The following is a 26,013-nucleotide window of genomic DNA, read 5'->3' on the forward strand; positions in this document are numbered from 1 at the left end:
GTTTGACCTGAAGCATATGGAGTTTAGGACCCAGATTACTCCCAGATTTAAGAGCATCTTAGTCCTACAAATACGACAATAACGACGGCCGCTTGCATGTTCTGCAAAAAATGTGCTTTGTCGTGTATCTGACGGACAAACACCAAACCAGTTCCACATCACTGAAGTTTCAGCATTTTTACAAACCAATTCTGGTTCATCTGTTTCACTCAACAATCGGCCATGTGCGTATGAAAACAAAGGCACTGCGCATGCGCGTTTTACTCATATTCTATTGCGATATTTCGTTTTCCTATCGTTGCCTAACATTATACCGGTATTACCGTAAACGGTATAATATGGCCCAGCCCTACTTTACAGTGTAAAGCTGTAAAGCAGAATCAGTGATGAGTTTGTGTGGATGCAGCAGAATGGGATGAGTGTTTGGGATTAAAAACCCCATTTGCAAAATATTTCGAGAAGTTGGGACTAAACAACACCCTGTAAACATGTGAGAACTTAGGAGGCAAACAGCTTCATATTTTCCTCATTCTTGCTTGATGCAATATTACCACCTCTTTTTCAACGACGAGTACAAGATCTCTGCAGTGGGTGACATTTCTGGAGCGCAGGGAGGCCATTTTAGCTCCTGAACTCATACTGCAGAGTCATGCTGTTGGAATATATACCTAATGTAGGTTGGCATCATCTTAGTGAAATAAGCAAGAACTTCTCTGAAAAATGCTGTAACCCAAACCTTCTGTACTGTCTGCCGTTTGTTTTGGCTCTCTGATAAGCAACAGGGTCAGCCTAGTTGCGTGTTGACAGTACTTCCTTATGTGAAGAGGATATGAAACTATAGCTGTAACGTGCGTGTCCCCACTGAAGTGATGTTCTGTCATTGATAAATCTATATTTTAACATATTATTAATTCAGACAAATTTCCACAACACTGGAAACAAAATAACAACTGTTCATATTCTTGATCACTTGCAAACATGTTGCTTTTCTGCACATTTTTGTGAAGTATACAGACTTGAATATGGTACATTCAGATTTTCCAAAGTAGAACTGCAATACCAATGTGGGCACATTCGAGACAACAAGCTGGGCGTACTAGCTAAAGCTGGGACTATATTTTCTGCAACTGTAAGTCCGCTCGGGTCCCAATGATGTAAATTTAGTGTGAGGGTCCGAGTGGATGACTGCACACCTGGCCGTTTTCTGTAACCTCACTGAATTTACATTGAAATGCACGAACCACGCATGCTCGCCAAACTAGCTGCAAATCTGATGTCTGATTAAACCCACAAATCATTGTTTATCGAAGCTGTATCACACGTAAAAATGTGCACATCAGTCTCAGTTTAAAGAAACTCTCACAAACTCTGCTGATGTGATGCTGCAAGAATTTATAACAAGTGAAGGAGGTGCTACGACACACAATCAGCAGTAGGCAGATGCTTAGACTTCTTTTGGTCTGAAAAATCCCAAGTCACGTTCAGAGACATCAGGACAACATAAGACTGAGATTCAGACACATCGTAGATCTACTAGACTTTAACAGCTGTATTGTTTCAGAGACGTCAGTATATTATGTAAGTATTATCCATCACTGACAGAGAATGAAAATAAACAAAATATGTGAAAGCGGAATTTGACAGCTGTGTGCACCAATCTCTGCACAAACTACTGTTTATTATCAGTTTGTGTCCTGTGTGTGTGTCATGTAATGAGCAACAACAGAGCCTGTCCCACCAACACTCCACCTTAACTTTCATTAAAATATCGACAACAGAAAAATGCAGGATTCAGCTCTCAACATTCAGAGGTGACCAGCTTCACACAGCTGTCCCTAAATATAACAGCAATGCTACGTGCTTGTTTGTTTTATTTTTCTCTTTTTGCTAGTTTGTCATCCAGATCAAGCTCACCGAATCTGCTAATACAGTGTAAGACTCTCCACTTTCCTCTTAAATGTTTCCTCTTTTAGGTTGGAGTCCATAACAAACAGTGGGAAGGGACTTTGAACCCATTTATTTTTCTACATCCATGCCAGGTCCAGCAAAACGTAAGGTGGTGCAGGCTCTGATTTAACTGATTCATTTTTTTGTTTTTTTAAAGGCAGAACATTTTTACAACTGGAAAATGTAAAACATTACTCACAAATACAAGAACTAAAAATGAAAAATAACTACTCCATAATAAAGTCATTTTTTTCCTCCTCTCTCTTTCTTTTGTCTTAGCTGCAGGGAGAGGGAGCCACACGTTTGCCAACCTCGGCTCAAAGCCTTGGCAGGGCACTAACAGCTGTGAGCCAACCCCCTGTGTCTCTGGCATTTCTAATAAATCAATGAGTGAAGAAAATCCACTGAGCACTCTGTCCTCTCTGATCCCGGGCCTCCTTAGGGCAACTATCGCAGCCACAACCAGCGCAAAACCCTTAAGACGCCACATTTTTACGACAATGTAGATGATGAAACACCCAAATGCTGCGGTTTTTACACTGAGGGCCACTATTCTTTTTGAAGAGACTTCTTCTTATACCCAGCCATGTTGCTGAACGGTCACCAATTAAACTAATTAGCTATGTTATGCTTTTATGTTATTTTCAAACAAACATGGGCTAACGCATTTCTGAAAATCAGCACGTTCTGCTTTCTTTCTACTTGAGTTGCTGTTACTAGAGCAGAACAGAGTAAACAACACTCAAGCCCAGAGATCTGTCAGATTATTCTCCACGACAGAAACCTACCTTCAGCAGGTTCTGACAGTCTTCCAGGCCGATCTCACTCAAGATGCTCTTCACTGCCTTCCTCGCTTTGCGGATCTTTTCGATATTTCCAACTGGGACCTGATACATGATTCCTCACAAGCCCTTATAAAGGAAAATAAGTTTTCAACTGGTTAAAAAGCATTCGTGCTCTTCTATTAATTATAAAATAATTATCAAAATATGCTTTTATTGCATTTATAGTGCAAACATACATCATATTTCCCAGCCTACAAAATTACCATTGTTTTTTAATTGTAGCATCATTAAATTAGTAAAAATATTTTCTGTAGCCCCAAAACAAGTGAATAGTATGGTGAAAAGGTGAACATGGCACACACTGGGCAGAATAACAAAGGTTAGCTGAGGTCAGGTAATGTATGCAGTATTACATCAATAATTTATAACCCTATTATGCCAATAAATAAAACACATAAACAGTAAATGAAGATGGAATAACGGACGGGGTAATAATGATGTAGTTAAATAATCCACTGCAGCATAGTGACAACCTGCCTGTATTTAGTACTGATTGATGAGAATCACAGCATGGCTGAATATGGGTATAATGTCTGCACAGGCTCTGTGGTAACACAAATAAAAGCCGTAATAGTTAGTGTGCATCAGCTGATATCACTCTCAGCATCTGTGCAAAAACACCAGCCGTTCGCCAGTGAGCACTACAAAAAAAGTTATTTTCAGTCAGTTAAAAGTGCGAGATTTAGATCACCTGTAAACTAAAAGCCTGTCCCCCTCACACATGCCATCCATGCTAACACTACAATGTGTCTGCTGGCCGTACTGAAGTCCTAAAAAAGCCCGGGGAGGCACGCTGACAGCAACAAGCCGGTGACTAAGACGGCGAGGGCGCATCCGCCTACACGAGGATGCCCACAGCCTCCTCGCACATATTTACCTCGTCCAATTTTCAGCGTAGATTAACGTTAGTTGTCGCTGTGCCACCACCGACAGAGCTAAGGGTTTTCCCACTTCCACCGGCCCGCAACTGTGTGTGTCAGTGAGCTGCGTCTACTGGCGGTTCTGCGCGCAGACGCTCCCCCGAGCGGCATTCGCTGTCCGTGCACACCGCTCTACGAACACCCTGCTTAAATATGAAACGTGATGTTTGCGAAACCACTCCGGAGACAAGTTATTTTTTTTCTTTTTTGGTCCAGCTTTTGTCCCTTTCTTCCCCCCTATTGAGGAAAAAATGGCGCTGAAGTTCAGGATCTGACGTAGCTGCCTCATTTGCATACAGCACAAACTGACCAATGGGAGAGCTCGTCTGCTAAAACCCGAATAACTTTTTATTCTCTCACTGGAACCCTCAGCCCGGCTCCCGGTTGCCCAGGTGACGCACTCAGTGGTTCACTTTCTGAATTTCATGCCACATCTGACCTGGTGAGCCCACATTTACCATTCCCATCTAATAGCTAGGTAGGGGGCGTGGCTCCTGCGACCCCCCACCCCCCACAGCAGCAAGTCACGTGATACATGCTCAAGCCCAACCAATGAGGTGTCGAGAAAATGAGCTAAATGGGTGGTCTTTGGCGTGTGATGTCATATCATGCTACTTTCCGTACCCAATTACTTTGAGCCACCATTTTGATTGAGGGAGAAAGCGAAATGAGTAGGTTAGATGTCTTTAGGCTAGCAAAAGATTAAGTGTTAGGATTTTTTATTGTGTTTTACAGTTACAACTTGACAAAATGGCTAGTTACCATTATGTGGTAATTTATACCAACTGCGAAATCTTATTACATATATTTTATACATAGTTGTAGCTAACTGTAAAAGTTGATTAGAGCACTTTCCAGGTTAACAATTTTACCTTCAGCTTTTCCCGCCTACAGGTAATTCAAGCACAGCTTGAGCGCTGCGTTAACCACCTATCTGACTGTCGCCTGCATGCTAACCTTAACAACCAAGGTCAGTTTAGGCAAAAACTGGATGAAATATAAACAAATCAATAATCTCTTCAACAGTCTCTTCTTTGTATTGGCCTGATAACCAACACTTGCATTGCCTGATTTAGGCTCACACCCAAGTCAGATACTGCAAACAGAATGGACACACGAAGTGCCATACTTACACATATAATGACTGTACTCCAATATGTATCTCTAAGGCTAACAGCTAAGTTAGATTAGCATTGTCTCCAACCCAAAGTTAGCGAAGACAAAGATTTCCATTCTTTTTCTTTGCGATTTCCTTTGCTCATACCAACAAAAGGGTGTTCACTTTAGACCAATTAGCAATGGTCCAATCAGACTCAGAGTTGCTCTATTTGTGCAGTCAAAGAGTGGATGATGTGAATCGCTCAAGCATATAATTTCAGATCAATCGAGTCTGTGGTAACCTTGAATTTAAGCTATTTTCTCTGCATTGCTGTGTGTATTTTCCCCTTGCAGACCATTTAGGTGCAAGATTTTATTCATTTATTTTTTATTACAATCAGATCCACTGCTGTCAAGCACAATGCCCAATTCATCAATACACACTCCAAACACAATGGAAAGCACTGTGCATGATCCATCTGCTGATCTATTCATCTTTTAAACCAATTAAAATGCAAGCAACACTTCTCTAATGAACACTTGAGGCACATGAGACACTTGATAGGAGCTGTAATGATCCCCGTTAGACAAATACATCCCTCAGATTAACTCGATTCTGACGTACAACATCGAGGAAATAATTCAGCAACTTTAATTCACTCTGAAGTGTATTTATTCTGAGGAAATAACTTTGCACAAAACACATCAATATTTCCTTCGTGCCCCAGTGCTGCTTATGGTCTGCAAAAAAAAACATCTTTCTTATAAATATGTAATTATCAAAATTACACCCTGTTTTGTATATTGTCATGGATCTTACTGGAAGCTTCAGAGAACACTAACAGGTCCGAGCTGGGTGTCTCATTCACTGACAGGGCATGCAAGGTAATTTACAAACAGTGAGGGCAGGGGTTTATCCATTTTATCCAGTGTACTCTCAGCGCAGCTGTGGCCGCACTGGCATTCTGATCTGAAGGATCAGCTCTTAATTTGATCTAAGTGCTGAAAATGAACCACACTGCTTGAACACATACGCAAATGTTGCAATGTATGGTGGAAGCACAACACTGTACAGGTTGAACTCAACTGTAATTTTTGTAATGTTTAGGATGAAATCCCGCAAGCGGGTCAGTTTTCATTATAACAGGACCCACAGCAGCAGGTGATTAAAAGCTCCTTTCTGTCTAAAGATGCAATGCAGTGTGATAAACTGCTGGAGTGCTTCTAGTGGACAGCCAGCAAATGGTTATTACCCTTCCCCTCAAATATATTTGCACTGTCAGTTTAGTGCTGAAAAGATAGCATTTCTCCAATGGGAAAGCTAGGATCCATAACTAACTTCAATAGACCTAAATTACTTTACCAGCATACTATTAGGATACGCAGACCACTAAAAAATATGAATAAAACTGTTAATTCTAGTTTGACAAAATCTAACTAGGCATGGTCCATGAGTATTAACAGCCAAAATTTTAGCTTTTTTCCTTTTTGAGAGCCTTTTAATTGATGCAGAGGTCCAATGACATCACCCCATTTTAATTTGGTAAATACTGCAAAACTAATGCCATTTTAACCTAAATTTTAATTAACAAGCAAACAAACTGAGGTAACACCAGGGAAAAAAAAACTAACCAAAAAAGTAATAAAGTATTTGATCAACACAAGCAAGGGAAGGCTTGGACTGAGACCCAGGTGACGACATAGGAATATTTGCAACTTCCCACATCTTGCATTGGACAAATAGACCACATATTATTTTAGCTTTTAAAGTGTTTTTTTTTTTTTTTAAAACACCAATAACTAAAAAAAAATAAATGCAAGCATAATACTGGTTGGTGCAGCACATTCTTGGCCATTTAAAACATCAACTTATTTCAGTTTTTAGTTCAAGTCTACTTTTGTTAACTAGCATTCGATTTTTGTTAACTTTATTAACCACAAGATTCGTGTTAGGCGTTTGTAGTTTTTACAGAGTAAAAATAAGGTGATGTCACTAGATCTGTGAATCACTTAAAGGCCCGGTTTCTCTATAACTAGGCTGTTGTAGTAGTTTTATTCAGATTTAAAGAGTCTGTATATCCAAGTAAAGTCAGTGTCTTCAAAATAACCCTAGCTGTGGGATGCAGCAAATTGCTAAAGCTCCAAATTATGCTGGCCTACAGGAACAATGTTGTATTTCCAGTCCCTCCACCCACCAATGCCAAAAACCACACAAACACCAGATGAAATGATTTCAGTCAGAAATGTATATTAAATTAATCACTTATTACTTTAACGAGCACAATGTACAGTCAAAGAACAGGCTATGGTCCATTAGTGCCTTAGACAAGCAAATTAATACATTAGTCACTCATGACACACAGGGGCGAGAGTTGATTTAAAAAAAAAAAAAAAACAAAAACCCCGATGCTTCAGGTCATCTTTAACATGAGTGAACATGTAGCTGTAGAGGAGACTGTGCAGGAAGTCCCTCGACTTCAGAGGCATGAAAGGTCTGTCATGTTATTTAGCATTTGCACTGCCCCAGAGAGGTCTGTGTACAACTAGCATCTCTCACTTTAAAGATACAGACATGTACATCCATATCTGACACATACAAATCATTTGTGTTTGAGCATGTGTCAAAAGAAGAAAAAAAATAAAAATTGAGAGAGCGAGAAACCCCCCTCCTTCCTTTGTTGGTTTTCAGAGCCAGCAAAGGAGCTAGTGAACAAGGTCCAAATCCCCTCGACAAGTGTCACAGTATTTTTCCTTTAACCCACATAAGATTGTGCCTTTTAAACCAGATTAACCTCTGAGAGAAAGGAGTGCACTGAATACAGTGTCCCTGTATCCAAGCTACAGCTCAGCACAGAGAGAATCTCCTACAGTAATTCCATCAGGGCTTTCGAGTAAAAGGAAACCACTGAGGTCACAAATGGAAATCACAGCACACGTAATCCATGTATCATTTAGAAAACAAAAAACAAACAAAAACCCAATAACTTATCACAAAAACACTGTTAAATGGGCCATTGCAATAATACCTGGGCAATAAACACACAAGGATGGAGCTTTAAATTTGCCCAAATTATATCTGAATCCAATAAATATTAAAAACAAAAACAAGATGCATTGAGTGAACTGCAATACAGAAAAATACATCATTGTCATCATTTCATTTAAGCAGCGCCAAGTGAGGAGTCCGAGGTGCAGAGTCCTCACGTGGCAGTGATTCTTTTAAACACTTCAAAAATTGCCTACAGACCAAATGTACTGTTCTCAGACACAGGAGCTACACAACTATTGATAGGTAATCAATACAAAGCATGTGATTCAATGGATCTAAATCAATTGTACATTTTGTAAACTGAATTTTAATTAGGAAACAAACCACCCCAAACATATGGGGGGGGGGGGGTCCCATCTCCAAAGAGTCATCCATTTTGTTGCATAATGTCATAAAAGCTTGGGCAAGAGTTCTTTTAGCAAACAGATTAAAGTCGCAAAGAGTCAAAACTAGGATCATCTTCCAGGAAAAAATTTGAACTGAGGTATCAAACAACCAACCGTGTGTCATTGCTGGAGGTACAAAAGTGAAATTCTGGAAGAAATTACAGGACACTGCTGTTTTCCAAAGCGGCTGGAATGTTGACCATATTTAACCCCTCATCCCAAACACCACACTGACTTCTCCTCTCACACAGTGAAAGCAGAGGTAAGGCAGATCTGTGCAATAAAATATGGGACAGAGGCCGAGGGTACTTAGGGACTGTACGGGAGAAACGAGAAGTTCTTCATGGCGCCACCCAGTGTCACGCCGGCCTCCTGCATTTCGTACCTGAGGACAACAGTGTGACGATCAATTCTCTTAATGTCTCGTATCGTTGCTACATTTTCATGAGTGGCAGACACCAACGCACTCACCAGTCAGAGGTGGAGACTGTGTAGTAGACTGGCAGTGGGGGGGCAGTGGAGAGGCAGCTTAGGTCCTCTAGGCCGCACACCCCCATGTTGGAGAACAGAAGCCAGTCTCCCACACTGAGCTCTGGTAGCAGGCAGCGCTCCACCACCTGGTCTAAGGGGTCCAGTGAGGGCCCCCACAGGCTGCTGGCATACATTGCCTCCTCAGTACCAACGCACGCTGGGGGGGGGGGGGCAACAAAACCCATCAAAACAGGCAAAAAACAGACAACAGTAACCATGTGCGTGCTATCACATGATCTATTCAGTCATGAATTGAGTTTAGTCTCCTCTACTAACCTTGTGTACTGACGGGGCAGGGATGGAGTTTCCCAGCAGCTTGCGGCCAAATGGACCATAAACACCCTCATTCATGTAGTACAGGAACTCAGTATCCTCATTGTTCTCACCTGAGTGAATACATTAGATAACCATTTTAGAAATCTAAAACAAGAGTTACTTCAACTAGTTTGGTTCTGATTGTGTGAAAAGTTAAATAATCACAACCTCAGAGAGTAAAGTAACTCACCTTGAGCTAGGCTGTCCCAGTGGCGAGTCACCACCTTCTTGCCAATAATGTTGACAGCCAGGCTGAAGGCGGAGGCCACGTAGAAGCTGCCCGGCTGGGCCAAGACCTGCACACCAGAAAGCTGGGGGAAGTAGGCATCCAGCAGTGGCCTGACTGCAGTTTCAACCTGCATACAGTGAACAGACAGATCAGATATTTTCAGATTAAAAAACAAAAACAAAGGACTGGATCATAGGAATAAATGCTTTTGCTTATTAGCTAATAATAAGCTTCTTGCTAATAAAGCAGTTAAAAAGAAGATTGAAGCATTTCTAAATGAGTCACTTCAGTTCACTACTTGCCTGTTTCAGCTGAAACTCCGAGCCAGTAAATCCACCACCAATGTCAAGGATGTTCATGTTAAACCCCACTTCCACCTGAGTAGATACAGACAGTTGTCATATCAGATAAAGTCATTTCAAGACAGAATACTGGGGGGTAGGGAATCAAGTTAATATATGTCTACTACTAGAGTTATGATTTCATAATTAGGACAGCACTCACCCCCATGTCAAACACACAGCGGGCATCTGACAGTGCATGGGTGTAGGCCTGTTGCAGGTCCTGGCAGGAGCTGGGGATGTGGAAGGTTACCCCCACCACCTCGACTCCCAGCTCCTTGGCTGCTTCCAGCAGGTGCCGGCAGCTCTTGAGAGAGGAGCCGAAGGTCATGCTGGTCTCAGCCGCGTGGGCCTCTGTGGTCAACTGCAGCAGCAACCTGGAAGGGGTGGGAGGGGGGTCAGATGCATTTTAAATTAGACCATGGATCTTCTTTTGGACTTTGCGTTTATTAAAAAAAAAGTTTGCTCATTTACTTTGCATTAGGATGCAGACGGGCAATCTTGGACAACTCTGCCTCATTTTCACACACAAGATGCTGGATGTTGTTCTTGGCAGCATACTTGATGTGTGCCAGTTGCTTGAACACACTTGAGAGGATGATGCTTTCCGGTGGTACACCATAATCCAGCACCAGGCTCATTTCAGCCTGCAGGTAATAGGATGCACAAAAAAAATAAATAAAAAAATAAAAAATAAAACCACACACTCATTAAAACAATCAAAAGCAGTACTAAATGCGTTGCATAAGTTGAAAGGATAACAGTCATCAGCTGACTACCAATCAATGATGCTTGTAATGTAATTTCCCTTAAAAAAAAAATGAAGTGCTTACATAAGAGGATGAAGCACTTTGCAGCTTAAAAATAATTACTGAGTCAAAACTACATGAAAAAGCTTACCTTGTTGGCGCAAATGAAGCCCAGGCCCAAGGATGCCAGCAATTCAATGACCGCAGGGCTGCTGTTGCACTTGACTGGGTAGTAGGGCTGCACATGTGGCACCAGGCTCTGCCAGCACAAATGCTTTCGCATCAGTGCACCAAGATCACCCACCACAAAAGCACTTTTCTCCACCTGAGAAATCAGAAAGAAGGTAGGGTGCAGGTAAACAAATTTATCAAACAACATGTATAACTACAAATCCCATCAGATTAAGTAATTCACTGATGCAAAATAGAATTCAGGGATAGCCTCAAGAGAGTGTTATAGAAGCTGAACTGACCAGAGCCTGTTCACAGATGTGTGCATCAATGACATCTTCCAGAGTCACTCCTCCCTCCAGTAATTCAATGATGTAGCTGGGTTGGTCAGTGAGTCCTTTCATCTCAACCGTATTCCGTTAATCCGACAATCATAAAGAGCAGATAAACAAGTCAGGGGGTCACGACTGAGCCAATGGGTCCTGCCGGTATGCAACAAACTGGAGAGAAGAGGGAAAAAAAAATAAAAATAAAAAAAAAGAAGAAGAAGAAAGGAATATATGACTATGGCCTTTAAAAAACAAAACAGCTTTGTGTGCAGAATTGAGTCCTTCTCCCACACACACCTTCACTATAAAAATGCATGCATCTTTGTGTATAAGACACACATAGCTACTCACATGGACAAGTCAGGAGATGGACCTGTCCCTTTATCAGCTAGGATCCCAAGGTGGCTCAGCGTTGAAGTCAAAGTGCTCCCGGTAAAGAGCCGCCCCTAGGCCCTCTGGGTAGCGTTCATACACCTGTGCAGAGACAGGGGAGCCCTGAAGTACAAGCACTCAGTATTAGATATAGATCCAGAGGAAAGACACTTTCAGGAAACATGTAGCACAGCGTTCTTAAGGAGGCTCAACAATCCTGATTGTTGCTTTTGATGTTTAGGTCTTATCTATTGAACATTTGTCATGGGTCAAAACCTGAATGACACAACACCCCTATCGGTTCAGTTACACCCGACTTAATGCCTGTAACTGAACTACTACCCCTGTCGTTAGTGTTTTTATGGCTGCTGGTACTCCTTACGCGATAGACGTCCAAATAAAACACGCGCATGCGCTGTAGTACTCACAACAGTGTCACAACTTGACAAATTGAGTATTATTTCAATGCGCAGACAAAGCATAATCCCTAACTAGAGCAAACTGATGTAATACGTTACATTTGACTAGTTAAAAGAAATTTGTACTGCTCAAAGGAAACGCCATTGTGACAAAACACACTGCTGAAAGGTTCATGGAAACGACAGAACCGCTAACTGACGACGGAAGGAGCTTACGTTAGAGCTGGGTGTCCTTAAAATTTCAATAACAAGCCGCTAAATGACACAATAAACGAATAAAAGCTACATAGTGGTGCCGTGACTGCGTCACAATTTCTTAATACATTGAGTTGAACACGAAAACATCCGGAAAACACATATTTCAATATGTGGCTCGGTCATGTGCAGCAAGAAGGCAGAAAGACGAGCCCGCCATGTTACGTCCGCCCGCTGAACCCAAAGAACTCAATCGAAGTACTTCGCTGTACTTACGTGAGATAACGGCCAGAAGGTTTTGGAAAATCGTCTTCTCTTTTTCGGCGGAATTTTTAAAGAGTAGTGGGCACAATGATATAAGAAAGAAAGACGGCTGTTTTTGCCATATGTCTAGGCGAAGAACGCGCGTCGCTCGAGTAGTGTCTTCTCTGCCTGAGAGTGGGGTGGAGATAGACTGGAAAAGGAGGCTGGGGAAGAGGAAAAGGTAATCAACGGCTCGTGGGCGTGGCTTGAACGTTCAGTTTGACCAATTAACGCTCTGCATTCGTGAGCGCATACCAAATACGCATTTCCGAAAATTATACAGGCTGCAGTACATCTGTGATGTTTTTTCAGGTTGCATAACCATAAACTTTCCAAACAAGGCCACCCAGTAAATGAGCTCAAGAATACAACTGCTCCGTTTGTCAGGGAACAGCTCACACGCACTTTTGTGGTTGCTACAGAGCTATAGGTGCTATATTTTATATTTAGGAAAATATGTATAGGAAAATACTATGTATAGGGCATAAACGCTATGTAAAATAATAAACAGAATGTCAAAACAATATTTTCTAGAAAGCAGTAATTGTTTTTAAATGTCACATTTGTCAAAAGATATCAGCAATCAGCATCTGTCTAATTTCCAGAGATAAATAGTATTGCTCAGGCGTGGCTGAAACTTTGCACCTGCTTTGTGTTTAGTTCAGCAGTTCGCTGTGAATGAACAACGAACACAACAGATTAAAATAACATATTTTCTCGATTTCTGTTGAATGCAGTATTTAAACGCTCTGTGAGTGTGCCAGTAAGGGTCTGCTGTCTGCATCAAACTTGTGAGAAAAAGGAAGAAAATATCTGAACATTACCACAGCAATTTTTTACCACATTAGTGGAAAAAACACACAGACCAGATGAAAATAGCTATCTGTGCGGAGTGTATGTCTTATATCTGTGGTTTTCATTTACTGATTATCTTCCAGTATTCTGTTTAGCCAAAGAGAAAACTTCTGGTCTTATTAGCATTACGACTAAACACAAATGCGCTGTAAAATGTAAGCAACCGTCTTTGCATATAAAAATCACATGGACAAGGCAGGAGATGTCCGACTATTAGTTATAGAATTCCAAAATGGAATTATTTCTAAACATATTAATGCAAATATAAATTATACTTATAGCCATGCTGGTCAATTTCCAAAGTACATTAAAGAACAATATGCAATAAATATGCCATCACTGTGGATTCTTTGCACCTGTTGGCAAATACCTTCAGATTATTTGCTATCTTTATGAAAGTCAATGGTGACAAAACAAAGCACATTAAATTTACAATAGTATAATAGTAAAATAGTGTGCTTTGGATTTCTGTTAATTGCAGCATTTCTGCCTGTAACCAATTTCAATTTGTTTGATCTTTTTCTTTGGTGTAGTGGTTTAAATACTTATCTGTAAAGAAAAGAAACTAACAGGCTGAATGGTGAACCACAGCTGAATAATATATCATCAAGTCCAAGTTATGTTTAGTCAGTTTTTTTCAGTATTTTGTATTATTTTGTATTAATTGTTGTCTGTTGTGGCTGTATTGACAGTGTGCATGTAAAGATGGATGCATCCCCACTTCAGAATAAATCTAACTATGGGTTACCTGAAGCTGAACGTGAACCTGAGGCCAAACATTAGAGAATGTATGCATGGGAATAAGGCCCGCACTTGTTAAACTTGATTAAAAGGGTATCTAACTAAGTCATACCCACTCAACCTGCCCTGTCTTTAGGTAGCCACCTGAGTCTTTTTCTAAAGCTTTGCTTGGTCACTCACACTTTTATGACACTGAGAACACAAAACATGCAAACAAAACATGCTCCCCGTTTCACTTGTACACGTTTTGGTATTGGTGCTTTCGTCACGTGATGAAATAAGATGTGAGAGTTCTTCAGAATGTTCTGTTCTTTGATCCTCAAGATCTGTCACGGTCATCATAGCCTTATTTTAGCTGCGATAATTTCAGCTTAAAAGGGATGTAAAATTAATTTCAACAAACACACAGTTCAGTATGACGCTAAAGCACTGGAACACTGCAAAGATAAGTGCGGAAACACAGCCTGCAGGCACTTTAGTCGTATGACTTTCTGTTGCACCCAACCAACGTGTTGCACGTCTTCACCCGTGTGTTTGTAAACAGCGTAGAGGTCCTAGAGCGCTTATCTTTGCTTTATGACACTGCAGTAGACACAATGTTCACAAAACAGCATGACCCAAAAATGCTTAACCAAACAACATGGAAACTGTTTTGCACATATTGCAGAAACAGCTAAACAAATGACTGTACTTCTGAAAAATTACTCTAAAGCTTACTCTAAAACTTCAAAGTCTATTTGGGCAATTTGGACAAGAAAACCATCAACTGAAGTATAAAAGTATGTGCTTCAAGTTTCATATCGGGGCCCATGGGGTCAGGAGTAAATTAGATTTAGTCACTGTTTGTAGCAAATAAATTCAATTTGCCACCATAACTAACAAATATTTTCAAAGTTAACACACTTTCCATTGTGTGAAGACTGCAGTAAGAAATCTGCAGGGATGTTTCATGTGCTCACTGCAGTTTAAGTAGTGTTACTAGAAATATTAAGACAGAAATGGCAGTATCACATTTTAAAGGGCCCGATGACTAAAATGCACTCACTGGCCACTGTGTTAGGTACACTTGCTCAACTGCTCATTAACACAAATATCTAATCAGCCAGTCACATGGCTGGAAATCAGTGCATTTAGGTCAAGATGACCCACCGAAGTTTAAATTGAGCATCACATTGGTGGGAAGAAAAGGTGATTTAAGTGACTTTGAACGTGGCATCGCTGCGGGTGTGAAATGGGCTGATCTGGGTATTTCAGAAACTGTACTGGGATTTTCCAATGCAACAATCTCTGTAAGTGCAGAACAAAAAAAGAAGCATCAAGCCTGAAAAACACACATTTAGAGCAGAGGAAAAGTATACAGTCTTTACTGGACTGTGTGCAGAAAAAGAAAAAACTAATTTCAACCTGTTTACCTCGCTTACCTTTTTACGCTGTGCCTTTTTATGCCTTAACCTGCATAATTTGTGTCCACTACATTAATGTATTTGTGATTCAAAAGTTCAGTTTCTTCCTTTCTGTACCGACCTCTTGTGGTAAGATGTAATCATGGAACTGCTGTGCTGTCTTACTTGTCAGTTACTGCCTTTAGGTGGCACTGAATGTCTATGAGACAGCAATCTTCAGGTATTGGTAATGTGTCAGCAACCTCTATCTCTATACAGTACACTGCATACTTAACTTTTTTGGACCTTTTTATGTTGCTAGGCATAGGCAGGATAATGGCATCACATCGAATTTTAAGTGTTAAATATACACAGTGACTGATTTTTATGTAAACAAAAAAAAAATGTGTTTATTTGTTTACATGAAAATCTAAATAACCTGCTACTAAATAACCCTTTTGAAGTAACTCTCAGCAGTTATTTGGACATGAAATAGTTGGTAGACATGTTATTAACCCTATGAGAAAACTGTTACTTTTATTCAGGTACAGTGCCATCATAAGGCTACAGGAAGCACTTTTATTCAAACACAATTTCTTATCAAAATGGCTTTAAAAGAGATCTGTGGCAGTATGTCATAGCTCAGCTGTACAGACTAAAGATCAAGTGTACAGGTGTAAAGAATAAATAAGACATAGTTATGCTTGATTTAGAGAGACTAGAACAAAGCTGTTGTTTTGTTAGTATATCCCCGTGCAACAGTTTTGTTCTAGCAGACAGTTTCCTGCACAACGTTTATTTGTACTTTATACAGCATTTCACTGCAGGCTTTCCAGCCCACTCTCTCGCTCTAGATCTGTGCTGGAATAATTTGCAAGCGCACGTTAGGGAGGCCCCTTCACTGTCCACTTTTAAATCGCATCTTAAAACCCACTTTTATTCTTTGCCTTTTAACCTCAGCGAGACTTAGTTTCTCTTGTAATGAAATTAGTTATTTAATTAATTATTTTACTTTTTCTTTTATCTGGCTTTTATTTATATCTTATGTATTTTATTATATAGTTCCTACGTACAGCACTTTGTGTCAGCTGTGTTTTTTTAAAAGTACTTTATAAATAAAGGTGGTGATGATGATGATGATGATGATGATGATGTGGTTCTTCGCTACATTAGCAGTTGTAGTGAGCAGAACTGGTACAAAGTTTGCAATGTTGTTGAGTAGAACTTTTAAAGGATTTTTCTTTTTGATTTCTGTCAGGATTGTCTGGACCATGTCATCTCTGATGCCACGGGAGAAGATGGCCTGGGTTTCTATTGATGTGATAGTTTTGGAGACTCGATCCAAAGGGATGAAGGAGGGGGAGGAGGGGGAGGAGGACGCTCCCAGAAGCCGTGCAGGATGCAGGGAACTACCCCTATTACCACTTCCTGTGCGGTAAGCAGTTTGGAGCAATGCTCCTGCTTCTTCCCTTTAAGGATTTCAATGTAATTTCTGACCATGTTGAGGAGTTTAGGTGTTCTGTAGAATAAGTTCAAGTTAAAAAGTTAAAAGAATGATCTTTTCAACATATTTAAAGCATCACAGAAATATTGAAACACTGTAGCTGGACCATTAACAAACGTACGTCAGATGTAACTCACTGAAATTTAGGAGGTATGGCCTCTGGAAATTTAAGGAGCATCCAGGCTTGAAACTCTATGTCCCTCATTTTATTAATAATGCTTACTACCCTGAAACAGGAAACACATTAACAGTGCAGTTTTGTTTAGATATTATGTGAACATAATGAAAAAAACAAATCTCCAAATTACTACAAGTCTTGTGAGTTTTCTCTCACCAGTTTCAGTAGAGTTTTGGCTTCTTTTTAGTCAAAATCCTCAAGTTCAAACTCCCAAAGCCTTAAAAAGAAAACAAAACAGAGGTTTTCTCTCTGCATTTACACTTTAACACAAACAGACTGTCCGGTGTGACGGGTATGGTCTGTAGGTATCAGTGTAACTCACTGCTCTCTGAGCGTCTCTTTGCTCTTCTCCACCAAGAGATCTCTCAGATTTTCAATAGTGATGTGTGATGGGATTTGATTCCCCTGCTGAAGTCTAAGGAACTCCATCATCGTTGGAATCTAAAAATAAAAGGAGCCATTTCATCAACACCACTCTCAGGTCCTCAGATATTACCTGATATTTTATGTCAACTGTGGGTCTTACCTGAGCCCTGTAGCCTGGAAGATGCCAGCAGATCTTCACAGCCATGTTGTAAATGGGTGTATTGAACAACACCTGTCAAAGAAATAAGAAGTTCCTTATTGCTACTTAAGTCAATTCTCAGTTTGTCAGCTTAAAAACCACATCAAATTCTTCAATTTGTTGAAATGCAGTACAAGCAAAAACTGTCAAATACCCTAATGGGTTTGTAGATTCCTCTACTTGCTTCCATTGAAATGTTGTTGTTGTATCACAGTCGGGAATAAAAACTGTCAAATACACTCCAAAAATTGTGTTATGTTAAATGTCTCCGGACTGGTTGTTCTGAAGTTCTGCTACAGAAAGGGAACAAGGACAGCAACACCTCCACCTTTATCTGACAACACATCTTTGACGATTTGTCTTCTCAGTATCATAATAATTATATTGTCAGAATATTTTGGGTTGCTAAAAACAACTAAAAGCATAAAATTCCGTTTTCAAAATTCAGTACTGATGTCCCACATTATGAAAAGTTAGCCCAAACGGTGTACAATGGGTTTCCTTTCTGTTGACCAACATAAAAACTTTTCCAAAAAGCAATTAAAGAGATAAAACAAAGATATTTTGAAGGCATTTTGGAATTACCTGATTTAGCAGAGCTACTTACCCACTGTAGCTCAGTTCATGGACTTGAATTAGGAGGGACAAGATAAGTGAATTCAACTGACTCCAATTTACTGACATCTAATGGTGAGATTTTACATACTGTAACTTTAATGATAGTTGAAAATAGCCCAGGCGCACAGCTGCTAGGTGAGTACACAGTTCCTGTAATATGTGAATAAAAATAAATATAAGCTTTACCCTCTTTTCCAACCAAAAGTTCCCAGTAGAGTTTTTGACCTTCTTTCCGTTTTTGTTTTTAATATCTTACACACACACACACACACACACACACACACACACACACACACACACACACACACGAAAAACAGTTATGACTCGCACTCTCACCTCTTATTTTAAGTAGCTTAGTATAATGTATCTGTTACTTTAGCAATTTTCTCCCACTTCCCCATTAGGTTGATCTCTTTTACTATTTATTTATTACCATCAACTATTTGCTCAGTGTTAGTTTGATAAGTATTTTTTAAATATAAGGTAAATTTTACTTTTAATGAATTATACTTTATGCTTAAGTCTCCTTGTTCCTAGTACAACCTGCTTAAGACACGTTCCACTCAATCTCACGAGGAGTTGATCACGTGACAGCCATTTGCGCACGCGCAGATTTCCTCCTCTGATCAGCTGACTTTGAGTGAGATGCTCTGTTGAAGGAGCCCCGTGTGTCTAAAACCCGCTGTTGTCTCCGCTATGTGCAGGAAACTGCGTGTGTTTGGCTGAAATATCCCGAGTGGACTGCGCGCTGAAGCCGTTAAACGTGTCGGTGAGTACCGCGGTGCTTCGGTTAGTGACGTCGTGACACCGTGAGGCTACACTGATAAACAAGCTGCTGGTAGCAGCAGCAAGCTAACACTGCATGAAACGGGTTTATTCTGCTGTCACAGATTTTTTCTTCTTTCCTTTCCCTGATACCGAGTCACGAATCAAAGAGCGGCGGTTTCTATTCATGTGGCGTTCTGTGTGTTTAATCAAGAGGAGGGTCGCTATTTAGCGGTCTGCATCAACAAGAAGTTGATCATATGACAGTCAGTCAGCAGATATGGAGACTTGTCTGTCTCTCCTGTGTAGCTGTGATGAAATCAGCCACTTCTGTATGTCTGTGGGACTCTTTAAAACCAGTGGGAAATAATGAGGAAGTTCAAGATTCAGAACCAAATAAGAATCAAAAGAGGAAGAAAGAGGATTTTTACATGACTCATTCAGTGTTAGTTTGACGTGTGTGTCTGTCTAATGCAAAGTGATCGGAAAGCACTGAGATTTTTCTTAATCAAAAGATGTGAGAACACAGTTTAAAGCAGGGTCTGTTGTGGATAGCCACACCATTTAACTGAACTCAGTTCTATTCAATATTAATTTGATCTTTTGTATTTGATCTGTATTTCTTAAACTTTGTACGGATAATGTTTGCTCACATCTTCTGAGCGTGCCTCCTTAACTTTTAGAGAAGAATACAAATCTAGCAGTGATACTGACTTAAAGTTCTCTTCCTGTAATGAATCAAGAAGCTAACTGTACGTCCAGAGAAACAGAATCAACTTTTTGGGATTTTCTTACCTGGATGATTGAGAATGCATTTTAACAATTTTAGTTACAACATCAACAACATGGTTCATTTTTAGCAAAGACTGCACAACACTAGGTGGCTGTAGCTCAGGAGGTAGACCGGGTGTTCTAATAATCAGAAAGCTGGATGTTTGATCTCTGACTGCTCCAGTCTGCATGCCTTAGCAAGATACTGAACCCCAAGCTTCTCTCTGATGCATTCATCAGAGTGTGAATGTCAGATAGGAACCATTTAGGTTGGTTGGTAGGTTAGGTTGAGCACATAGCTGCTAACTCCTTTGTAATCTCAAACCCTTTGGCTATCCTGTGTGCAAAGATGACTAATTGGGCTGTGTTGTGGACAAAAAGTTAAAATTGTCCGCTTCGTATTTTTAACTGAAGCTCCAGATTTCCAGCAATATGCTCGAACCATCTTGTTCTGGTTCACCTGGAGAGGGTTATATTCTCAAATCTTTCTTTTTTCTCAAGGCACATTAGTTCAGCTGTCTTCCACACACTCTAGTAAACTCCATCAGAAGCTGGATAACTTGTGTTTTTGCGATTTTGTGGGAAATCACACAGCTGGTCTACACTTCCTGGATGAGCTTGGTTAAAATAGTCCTTGTTGCTTTTGCAGCTTTGTTGGCTAAATGTCAGACGTCTGTCCCTGCTATGCATCAGTCAAGTTCTTGTATTTTTCAGTGTGTTTAGTCTCATAATTGCGATTTAGACTGTAATCCTTAAACAACAATTTGCTCTCCACAAACAAACACACAGCTTTACCTCTGACTTCAGTCCATGTCTTATTAAAAACTCTACACTCATCTTTCAGGACTAGCAAACTCACATTTCTCATAAATGTTGGTTCCAAAGGAACATTTACAGTCATGCTTGCATAAACATACCTATGTACATTAAAAAAGAAAATAAAGACAGCAAATTTGTATTGCGTATCTCCACAAAATCAGAAAAAATTGTAAGCTATTATCTCATTACAGCTTATGGTGAGGAATTTATCAAAGAGTGTTTTGAGACTGAATACAGGACAAACTGCATGATGTATACTTATTTACATTTTAATTCCAATTTCCCACCAACCTAAAATGGGCCAATCAGGAAAAACCAATGGCTTGGATATGGCCGTACATTGGGCCCAGGTCTGGTCTAAAGGTAAAAGTAAAAGGTAAAAGCCATGCATTCATATGTTAATTAAGTAAAGATGCAAAATGAATAACCTGCCTCCAAAGCATTACATAAGTATTATTATATTATCAGATTAGGATTTTACTGGAGCATTTCAGGTAGTGCTGCCCATTCACTAAATCGAAAACATAACATGAAAAAATTAAATCTTGTTTTTTTCACCTTCAGTAACTTCCTTACATCAGCGGCACGGGGGACAAAATTCCTGCCAGCAGCCATGACAGAATTCTGGTTGATCTCGGCTCCCGGGGAGAAGACCTGCCAGCAGACCTGGGACAAGCTGATGGTGGCCACTACGCGCACCAACAACCTCTCCACTAACAACAAGTTCAACATCCCTGACCTCAAGGTGAAAAAACCCCAAAACACAGCAGTCCTCTGTGGCTAAGGCCTCAGTGATGAATGCATAGGTGGACACCAGCGTGGCCATTATTTGCCTTTTTGCTTATGTTTTCTGGTCTACCTCTAACAGGTTGGGACTCTGGATGTCTTAGTTGGCCTGTCAGATGAGCTGGCTAAACTAGACACTTTTGTGGAAAGGTAAAGTTTACTGAAACATGACAGAGTTTTGTGTAATGTGTTTGTCAGGCAGCGGAAGAGTTGTGAGCTCAGTTTTATAAAGAGTGAAAGAAACATTTAGATAGAATCATGCTAATTGCTGTTTCGTTTTTCTGCTCTCTCTGCTCGTTTTCTATTCACTACTCATCCTGAAATCGGATGCAGTGTGGTAAAGAAGGTTGCTCAGTACATGGCCGATGTTCTGGAGGACAGCCGAGACAAAGTCCAGGAGAACCTGTTGGCCAATGGAGGTAACCTCTGCTTATGTAATCAGGCAGCTTCTTAGAAAAAACAAGTCTATTTGCTTTACAGCTATTAAAGTATATGGAAATGGAGATTGATGCTGATGTCTTTGATCTTGTTTCTACTTGATACAGTTGACCTGGTCACCTATGTCACCAGATTTCAGTGGGATATGGCGAAATATCCGATCAAACAGTCTCTGAAAAACATCTCGGAGATCATTTCCAAGGTAAAATCAACTCTCTTTGTAAATTAATTATTAATGCATTGTGTTGTATATTGCTGAAGTCCTGGTTGATGAGTTGAGATTTCATCTATTGTATTAAGACATAAATTGTCCCACAGTACACTGACTATATCAGATTTTTCCAGCTGCACTGATCAGCGATGATGTATTCACCCATACCTGCTTGGTTTTCTAGCAAGTGACTCAGATAGACAACGACCTGAAGGCCAGAGCTTCGGCTTACAACAATCTAAAGGGAAACCTGCAGAATCTGGAGAGGAAGAATGCGTGAGTAAAACAGCCGTCACTAGCACAGACGTTTGTGGACACAGTGGACGAGTAGCTGTTGTTGTTGTACTTGTTTCAAGTCTGCTTGGAGTCCATCTGTGCATGGTTGAAGAGTTGTGTGTGATTACAAGGAATTTAAAGGGCACATAGTCATCTGTGCTGAGCCTCGTAATGAAATGTGTGTCCCTCAGACCACAGCGCACCCTTGCATAAATATGGGCCTATGTTGGCCCAGAGCGCTCATGCAAAAGAAATTATTCATCTCACAAGAGTTACTTTTGGTTAAGTGAAAGTTAACAACAAAAACAAAAACCATGCTTTTTTTACATTCATTGTGTTTCATTGATATTGTGGAATTGGGTGCTCTGCATTACGAGCTTTCACACATGGACACTATATATTTATTTTTTAATTTTTTTAAAAAAAAGCTGGATTTAGAGTTGCACTGAAAATTTGTATGTTATGTGCATTTTTGTCACATGTATAGGATTTTTTTTTTTTCTCATCACTGTAGAGTAAAACAATGTTTTAGGTTGTTGCCTGAGCATAATGTGAAAACATCTTAGCTTTAATAATGTTAACAATACTGTTAGTATGTAACTTTATTCAACATCTGTTTTCTTGTGCTCTGTGTATATGCATGTGTCTTTCTTCTAGGGGGAGCTTGATGACCAGAAGTCTGGCTGACATAGTGAAGAAAGAGGACTTTGTGCTGGACTCAGAGTACCTGATTACCATGCTGGTGGTCGTCCCAAAGTAAGTGCACCAGCATCATTGTATGCAGTGTGTGTGTCTTGTGAATACTTATTTCTTGAGCGCTTCTATTCATGGTGCAATCCCAGTTCCGAAAATGTTGGGACGCTGTGTAAAATGTGAATAAAAACAGAATGCAATGATTTGTAAATCTCATAATTCCCACATTTTATTCACAGTAGAACACAGAAAACATCAAATGTTTAAACTATGAAAATGTACCATTTTAATATAAAATAAGTCATTTTGAATTTGATGCTAACAAGTGTCAAAAACAAGGCCATGTCTAAAAAAAAGACAAAAAAACAAACTACTGTATCGCATGACCTTGACAAGGAGGCATGTCAAAGGATATTGCGTCCATGTTTTGCAAGGCCAATATACCCATAACTCAGAGCAAAAAAAGTTCAAGGTGAACTGAGGCCAAAACAACAAATAAAAACGAATAAAAACTTTTAAGGAACACTGCTACCTAATCCCTACGTGAAGCAAAACCAAGCAAAAAGTGTGCTAAACTCACAAGCCAGAAACGAAGAGGGAGTTCAGCCCTTCTGCTTTAGTGACACACACACACACACACACACAGTGAATGAGTTAAGGTATATACAAAATATAAACACCAGCTAACAGTCACAAGGTCTAGCAGAACTAATGTGTCTCCACAAAAAACATGCACAAAACTATCAAATGTTTGGAGGCCGAGGGCAGGACCAGAACGCTGCTGCTGTCATTTCTGCTAGGAAAGTGCTGCTGGGAGTAGGATTTTTATGTTATTTTATTTTTTCAAATACCAGATGTTGATAGGGACCAATCAGCAGCTGGCATGTCACCTGGCCCAGCCATGGATTCAGCCAATCAGGCGGAAACCTGCATAGAGAGGCTCAAAGATCCTCAGAGGTTGAGAGGTCACTCTCCTATATATAAAGCAGTGCCGAGAAACAACACTAACCACGTTCACGTGTGGAGTCTTTGCATTTGTAGATGGCGCAATAAACTGTTTTCACAGATGGTGATTTCTGGAAGTGTTCCTGAGCCCACGCAGTGATTTTAATGACAGAATCGCATGTTTTTAATGCAGTGCTGCCTGAGACACTGAAGATCACGTGCATCCAATAATGATTTTCAACCTTTTTCCTTGCGCACAGAGATTTCTCTTCTTTCAGTCATTGTTGATATTATGTATTGCAGGTGATATGTTTAAAGAAAGTCCTCACAATTGTATGTTGAGAAAACAGTTTCTTTTAACCACCACTTACATTTAATTTTCCAGCCGTTTGTTGCCTTTTTTTTTTTTTTTTTTTTTTTTTTTGATATGCTTTGATGCCATCAACCTGAAAATTAGCTCAGATTTTAATTAAATTGTCCATTTTGTCATTGTAAACATTTGATGTTTTGCATGTCCTACTGTAAATTGTGGGGTTTATGAGATTTGCATAATAATTGCATAAGGTTTTTATTTATATTTTACACAGGGCTCCAATGTTTTTGGAATCTGAGTTGTAGACAGTGCGAAGACGTTTTGTGATCATTAATTTATGAGCAAGTAATTTCATAACTGTACAGAATTTGGCTGTGGAAAAGGTTAAATTTTTAATTTTGGTCTGAGAATGTTTTTTATCAAAATAAAATAAAAGTCAAAGATGTTATTTTCTAATTTCCACCCTCATCAGGACGAGCTACGCTGACTGGCAGAAGACATACGAAACGCTGGCTGAAATGGTCGTACCACGCTCCACCAAGTAAGTCCTCCCTAGACGCTGCTAAATACAAAAGGTACAAGAAAGGTCTGCTTTTAAATATATTTGTGCATGTCATGAATTGCACATGGCTGTTCCATGTTATTATGATAACAGTTGAGGTAGACCAGAATTTTTACTTCCTGTGTCTTCTTCTGAGTTTAACTTTGTGCTTGACTCTGATTAAAACTGGAACCATTTTACGTGTGAACTGTAAAAAATTATTTGACCCGTATTAGAATAGAAGACGTTACGTGGTTAACCTGTAGAAGGCAACTGACCCTGTGTCAACATGGCCAGGTGATTTAGGACATTGTGTTTAGACTTTCTGGGCAAATGTGACCTCAACATCCTGATGATCCAAATCTGGAGCTGTCTCAGCAGGAAGACAGTTTGCATAGTTTGATTAAACAGAGTTTATTCTTAGCTGAAAATATTCTCCAGTGTTGATTTCTATGGTCACCAGTGAGGGATGTTTCACTTTATAGTATAATTATAGTTATAGTAAATCCAACTTAACAGGTATCAACAGTTCTTTTCTTTTTTTTTTTAAACTCCTCTAAACTGGCATGGTGGTAAGACAAGCCAAAGTGTATCAGTTTTTCCAACCTTCTCAGCGTCTGGTTTAACATGAATTTCTGTATTTTTCTCACTTCAGTCATTTTTATTTTCTGACAAACTGAACTGTTTTTATTAAAGTGTAGTCCAACTTAAGTGAGTGCAAACATGTGTGGACTGTTGTACTATTACAGGTATTTTAAACAGTCCAATTTGCAACGTTGCAAAAGTCAGCAGCTGAAGAAAGTAAATTACTGTTAAATAAAATAAACGTAAAAATGTTGTTTTATTGAAATGTATTATTTTTATACTAAAAAGTTTGATTTGCATTTGAAATGTATTTTTATTATATTACATAATGTTTATTTTAAACATTAAATTTACATTTAAATATAAATGTATTGCATCTCTGTGTGGTTGCATTGTTGCTCCACAAATACAAATACTCTGCTGTATTGATATTTATTTTCCCACACCTCTTGTGCATTCTGTCCTCATCTCCAGGCTGCTGTTTGAAGACAGCGACAGCGGTCTGTTCAGTGTCACCCTCTTCAGGAAAGCTGTAGATGACTTCAAACACAAGGCTAGAGAAAACAAGTAAACTCTTCCACTTCTGTTTACTCAAAAGAATATGAGCTTTTCAGAGTTAATGTCTAAAGCTTATGTTGCGTGTTGCACTTGATACACTCCAGCCAATCCAGCTTTGTGTTTTCTCTGAATGACAAATGTTTCCTTTAGTTATAAATGCTCCATAAATAGATAAGTGGCTCATGAGGATTGTGTGTGTGTGTGTGTGTGTGTGTGTGTGTGTGTGTGTGTGTGTGTGTGTGTGTGTGTGTGTGTGTGTGTGTGTGTGGT

General features: G+C 39.7%; 3 protein-coding genes and 1 long non-coding RNA gene across 6 annotated transcripts in view; 1 reads left to right on the forward strand and 3 right to left on the reverse strand.

The window, feature by feature from the left end:
• Nucleotides 1-6,915, reverse strand: part of adnp2b (ADNP homeobox 2b) — a 22,600-nt gene extending 15,685 nt beyond the window's left edge. Inside the window, exons 1-2 of the mRNA XM_005917432.3 lie at nt 3,670-6,915; nt 2,736-2,858 (exon numbers count right to left, since the gene is read on the reverse strand). Of these exons, the coding sequence (XP_005917494.1) occupies nt 2,736-2,843 (108 nt within the window). The 5' untranslated portion in view covers nt 2,844-2,858; nt 3,670-6,915. The remainder of the gene's footprint in view (nt 1-2,735; nt 2,859-3,669) is intronic.
• Nucleotides 6,916-7,038: 123 nt separating this feature from the next.
• On the reverse strand, nt 7,039-12,370 carry azin1b (antizyme inhibitor 1b). Of its 3 annotated transcripts, none has more exons than XR_006054179.1 (11): nt 12,173-12,369; nt 11,262-11,384; nt 10,884-11,081; nt 10,562-10,735; nt 10,136-10,308; nt 9,825-10,038; nt 9,623-9,697; nt 9,282-9,447; nt 9,053-9,162; nt 8,717-8,933; nt 7,039-8,630 (listed from the first exon to the last, which is right to left on the reverse strand). XR_006054179.1 is itself a non-coding variant. In XM_042218927.1 (11 exons), exons 3-11 carry the CDS (start codon nt 10,983-10,985, stop codon nt 8,555-8,557), a joined length of 1,311 nt encoding a protein of 436 aa, XP_042074861.1. In that variant the 5' UTR covers nt 10,986-11,081; nt 11,262-11,405; nt 12,173-12,370; the 3' UTR covers nt 7,039-8,554. The 3 variants fall into 3 exon arrangements, 1 of the variants encoding a protein (XP_042074861.1); XR_006054178.1 differs by having other exon boundaries at nt 11,262-11,405; XM_042218927.1 differs by having other exon boundaries at nt 9,049-9,162; nt 11,262-11,405; nt 12,173-12,370.
• Nucleotides 12,371-16,818: 4,448 nt separating this feature from the next.
• On the reverse strand, nt 16,819-18,009 carry LOC121814187. Its single transcript, XR_006054173.1, has 5 exons — nt 17,579-18,009; nt 17,386-17,457; nt 17,182-17,300; nt 17,016-17,076; nt 16,819-16,908 (listed from the first exon to the last, which is right to left on the reverse strand). It is a non-coding gene; the product is annotated as an uncharacterized LOC121814187 (long non-coding RNA).
• Nucleotides 18,010-18,640: 631 nt separating this feature from the next.
• The window catches only part of atp6v1c1b (ATPase H+ transporting V1 subunit C1b), a 9,994-nt gene continuing 2,621 nt past the window's right edge, over nt 18,641-26,013 (forward strand). Inside the window, exons 1-9 of the mRNA XM_005917429.3 lie at nt 18,641-18,811; nt 20,962-21,142; nt 21,266-21,333; nt 21,517-21,602; nt 21,729-21,823; nt 22,017-22,108; nt 22,766-22,864; nt 24,532-24,600; nt 25,660-25,752. Coding sequence (XP_005917491.1) covers nt 21,011-21,142; nt 21,266-21,333; nt 21,517-21,602; nt 21,729-21,823; nt 22,017-22,108; nt 22,766-22,864; nt 24,532-24,600; nt 25,660-25,752 — 734 coding nt within the window. The 5' untranslated portion in view covers nt 18,641-18,811; nt 20,962-21,010. The remainder of the gene's footprint in view (nt 18,812-20,961; nt 21,143-21,265; nt 21,334-21,516; nt 21,603-21,728; nt 21,824-22,016; nt 22,109-22,765; nt 22,865-24,531; nt 24,601-25,659; nt 25,753-26,013) is intronic.

The sequence above is a fragment of the Haplochromis burtoni genome, unplaced genomic scaffold, assembly GCF_018398535.1.
Source record: "Haplochromis burtoni strain Fernald_Lab_line unplaced genomic scaffold, NCSU_Asbu1 Contig_25, whole genome shotgun sequence".
Classification (NCBI taxonomy): Eukaryota; Metazoa; Chordata; class Actinopteri; order Cichliformes; family Cichlidae; genus Haplochromis; species Haplochromis burtoni.

What these genes read in the sequence shown, in the direction of transcription:
- azin1b (XM_042218927.1), bottom strand. Translation starts at nt 10,985, where the DNA reads ATGAAAGGACTCACTGACCAACCCAGCTACATCATTGAATTACTGGAG. An exon ending in ACATCTGTGAACAGGCTCTG is followed by an intron (nt 10,736 to 10,883) that starts GTCAGTTCAGCT and finishes CTGATTTCTCAG; the next exon opens with GTGGAGAAAAGTGCTTTTGT. An exon ending in CGTCTGCATCCTAATGCAAA is followed by an intron (nt 10,039 to 10,135) that starts GTAAATGAGCAA and finishes CACCCCTTCCAG; the next exon opens with GTTGCTGCTGCAGTTGACCA.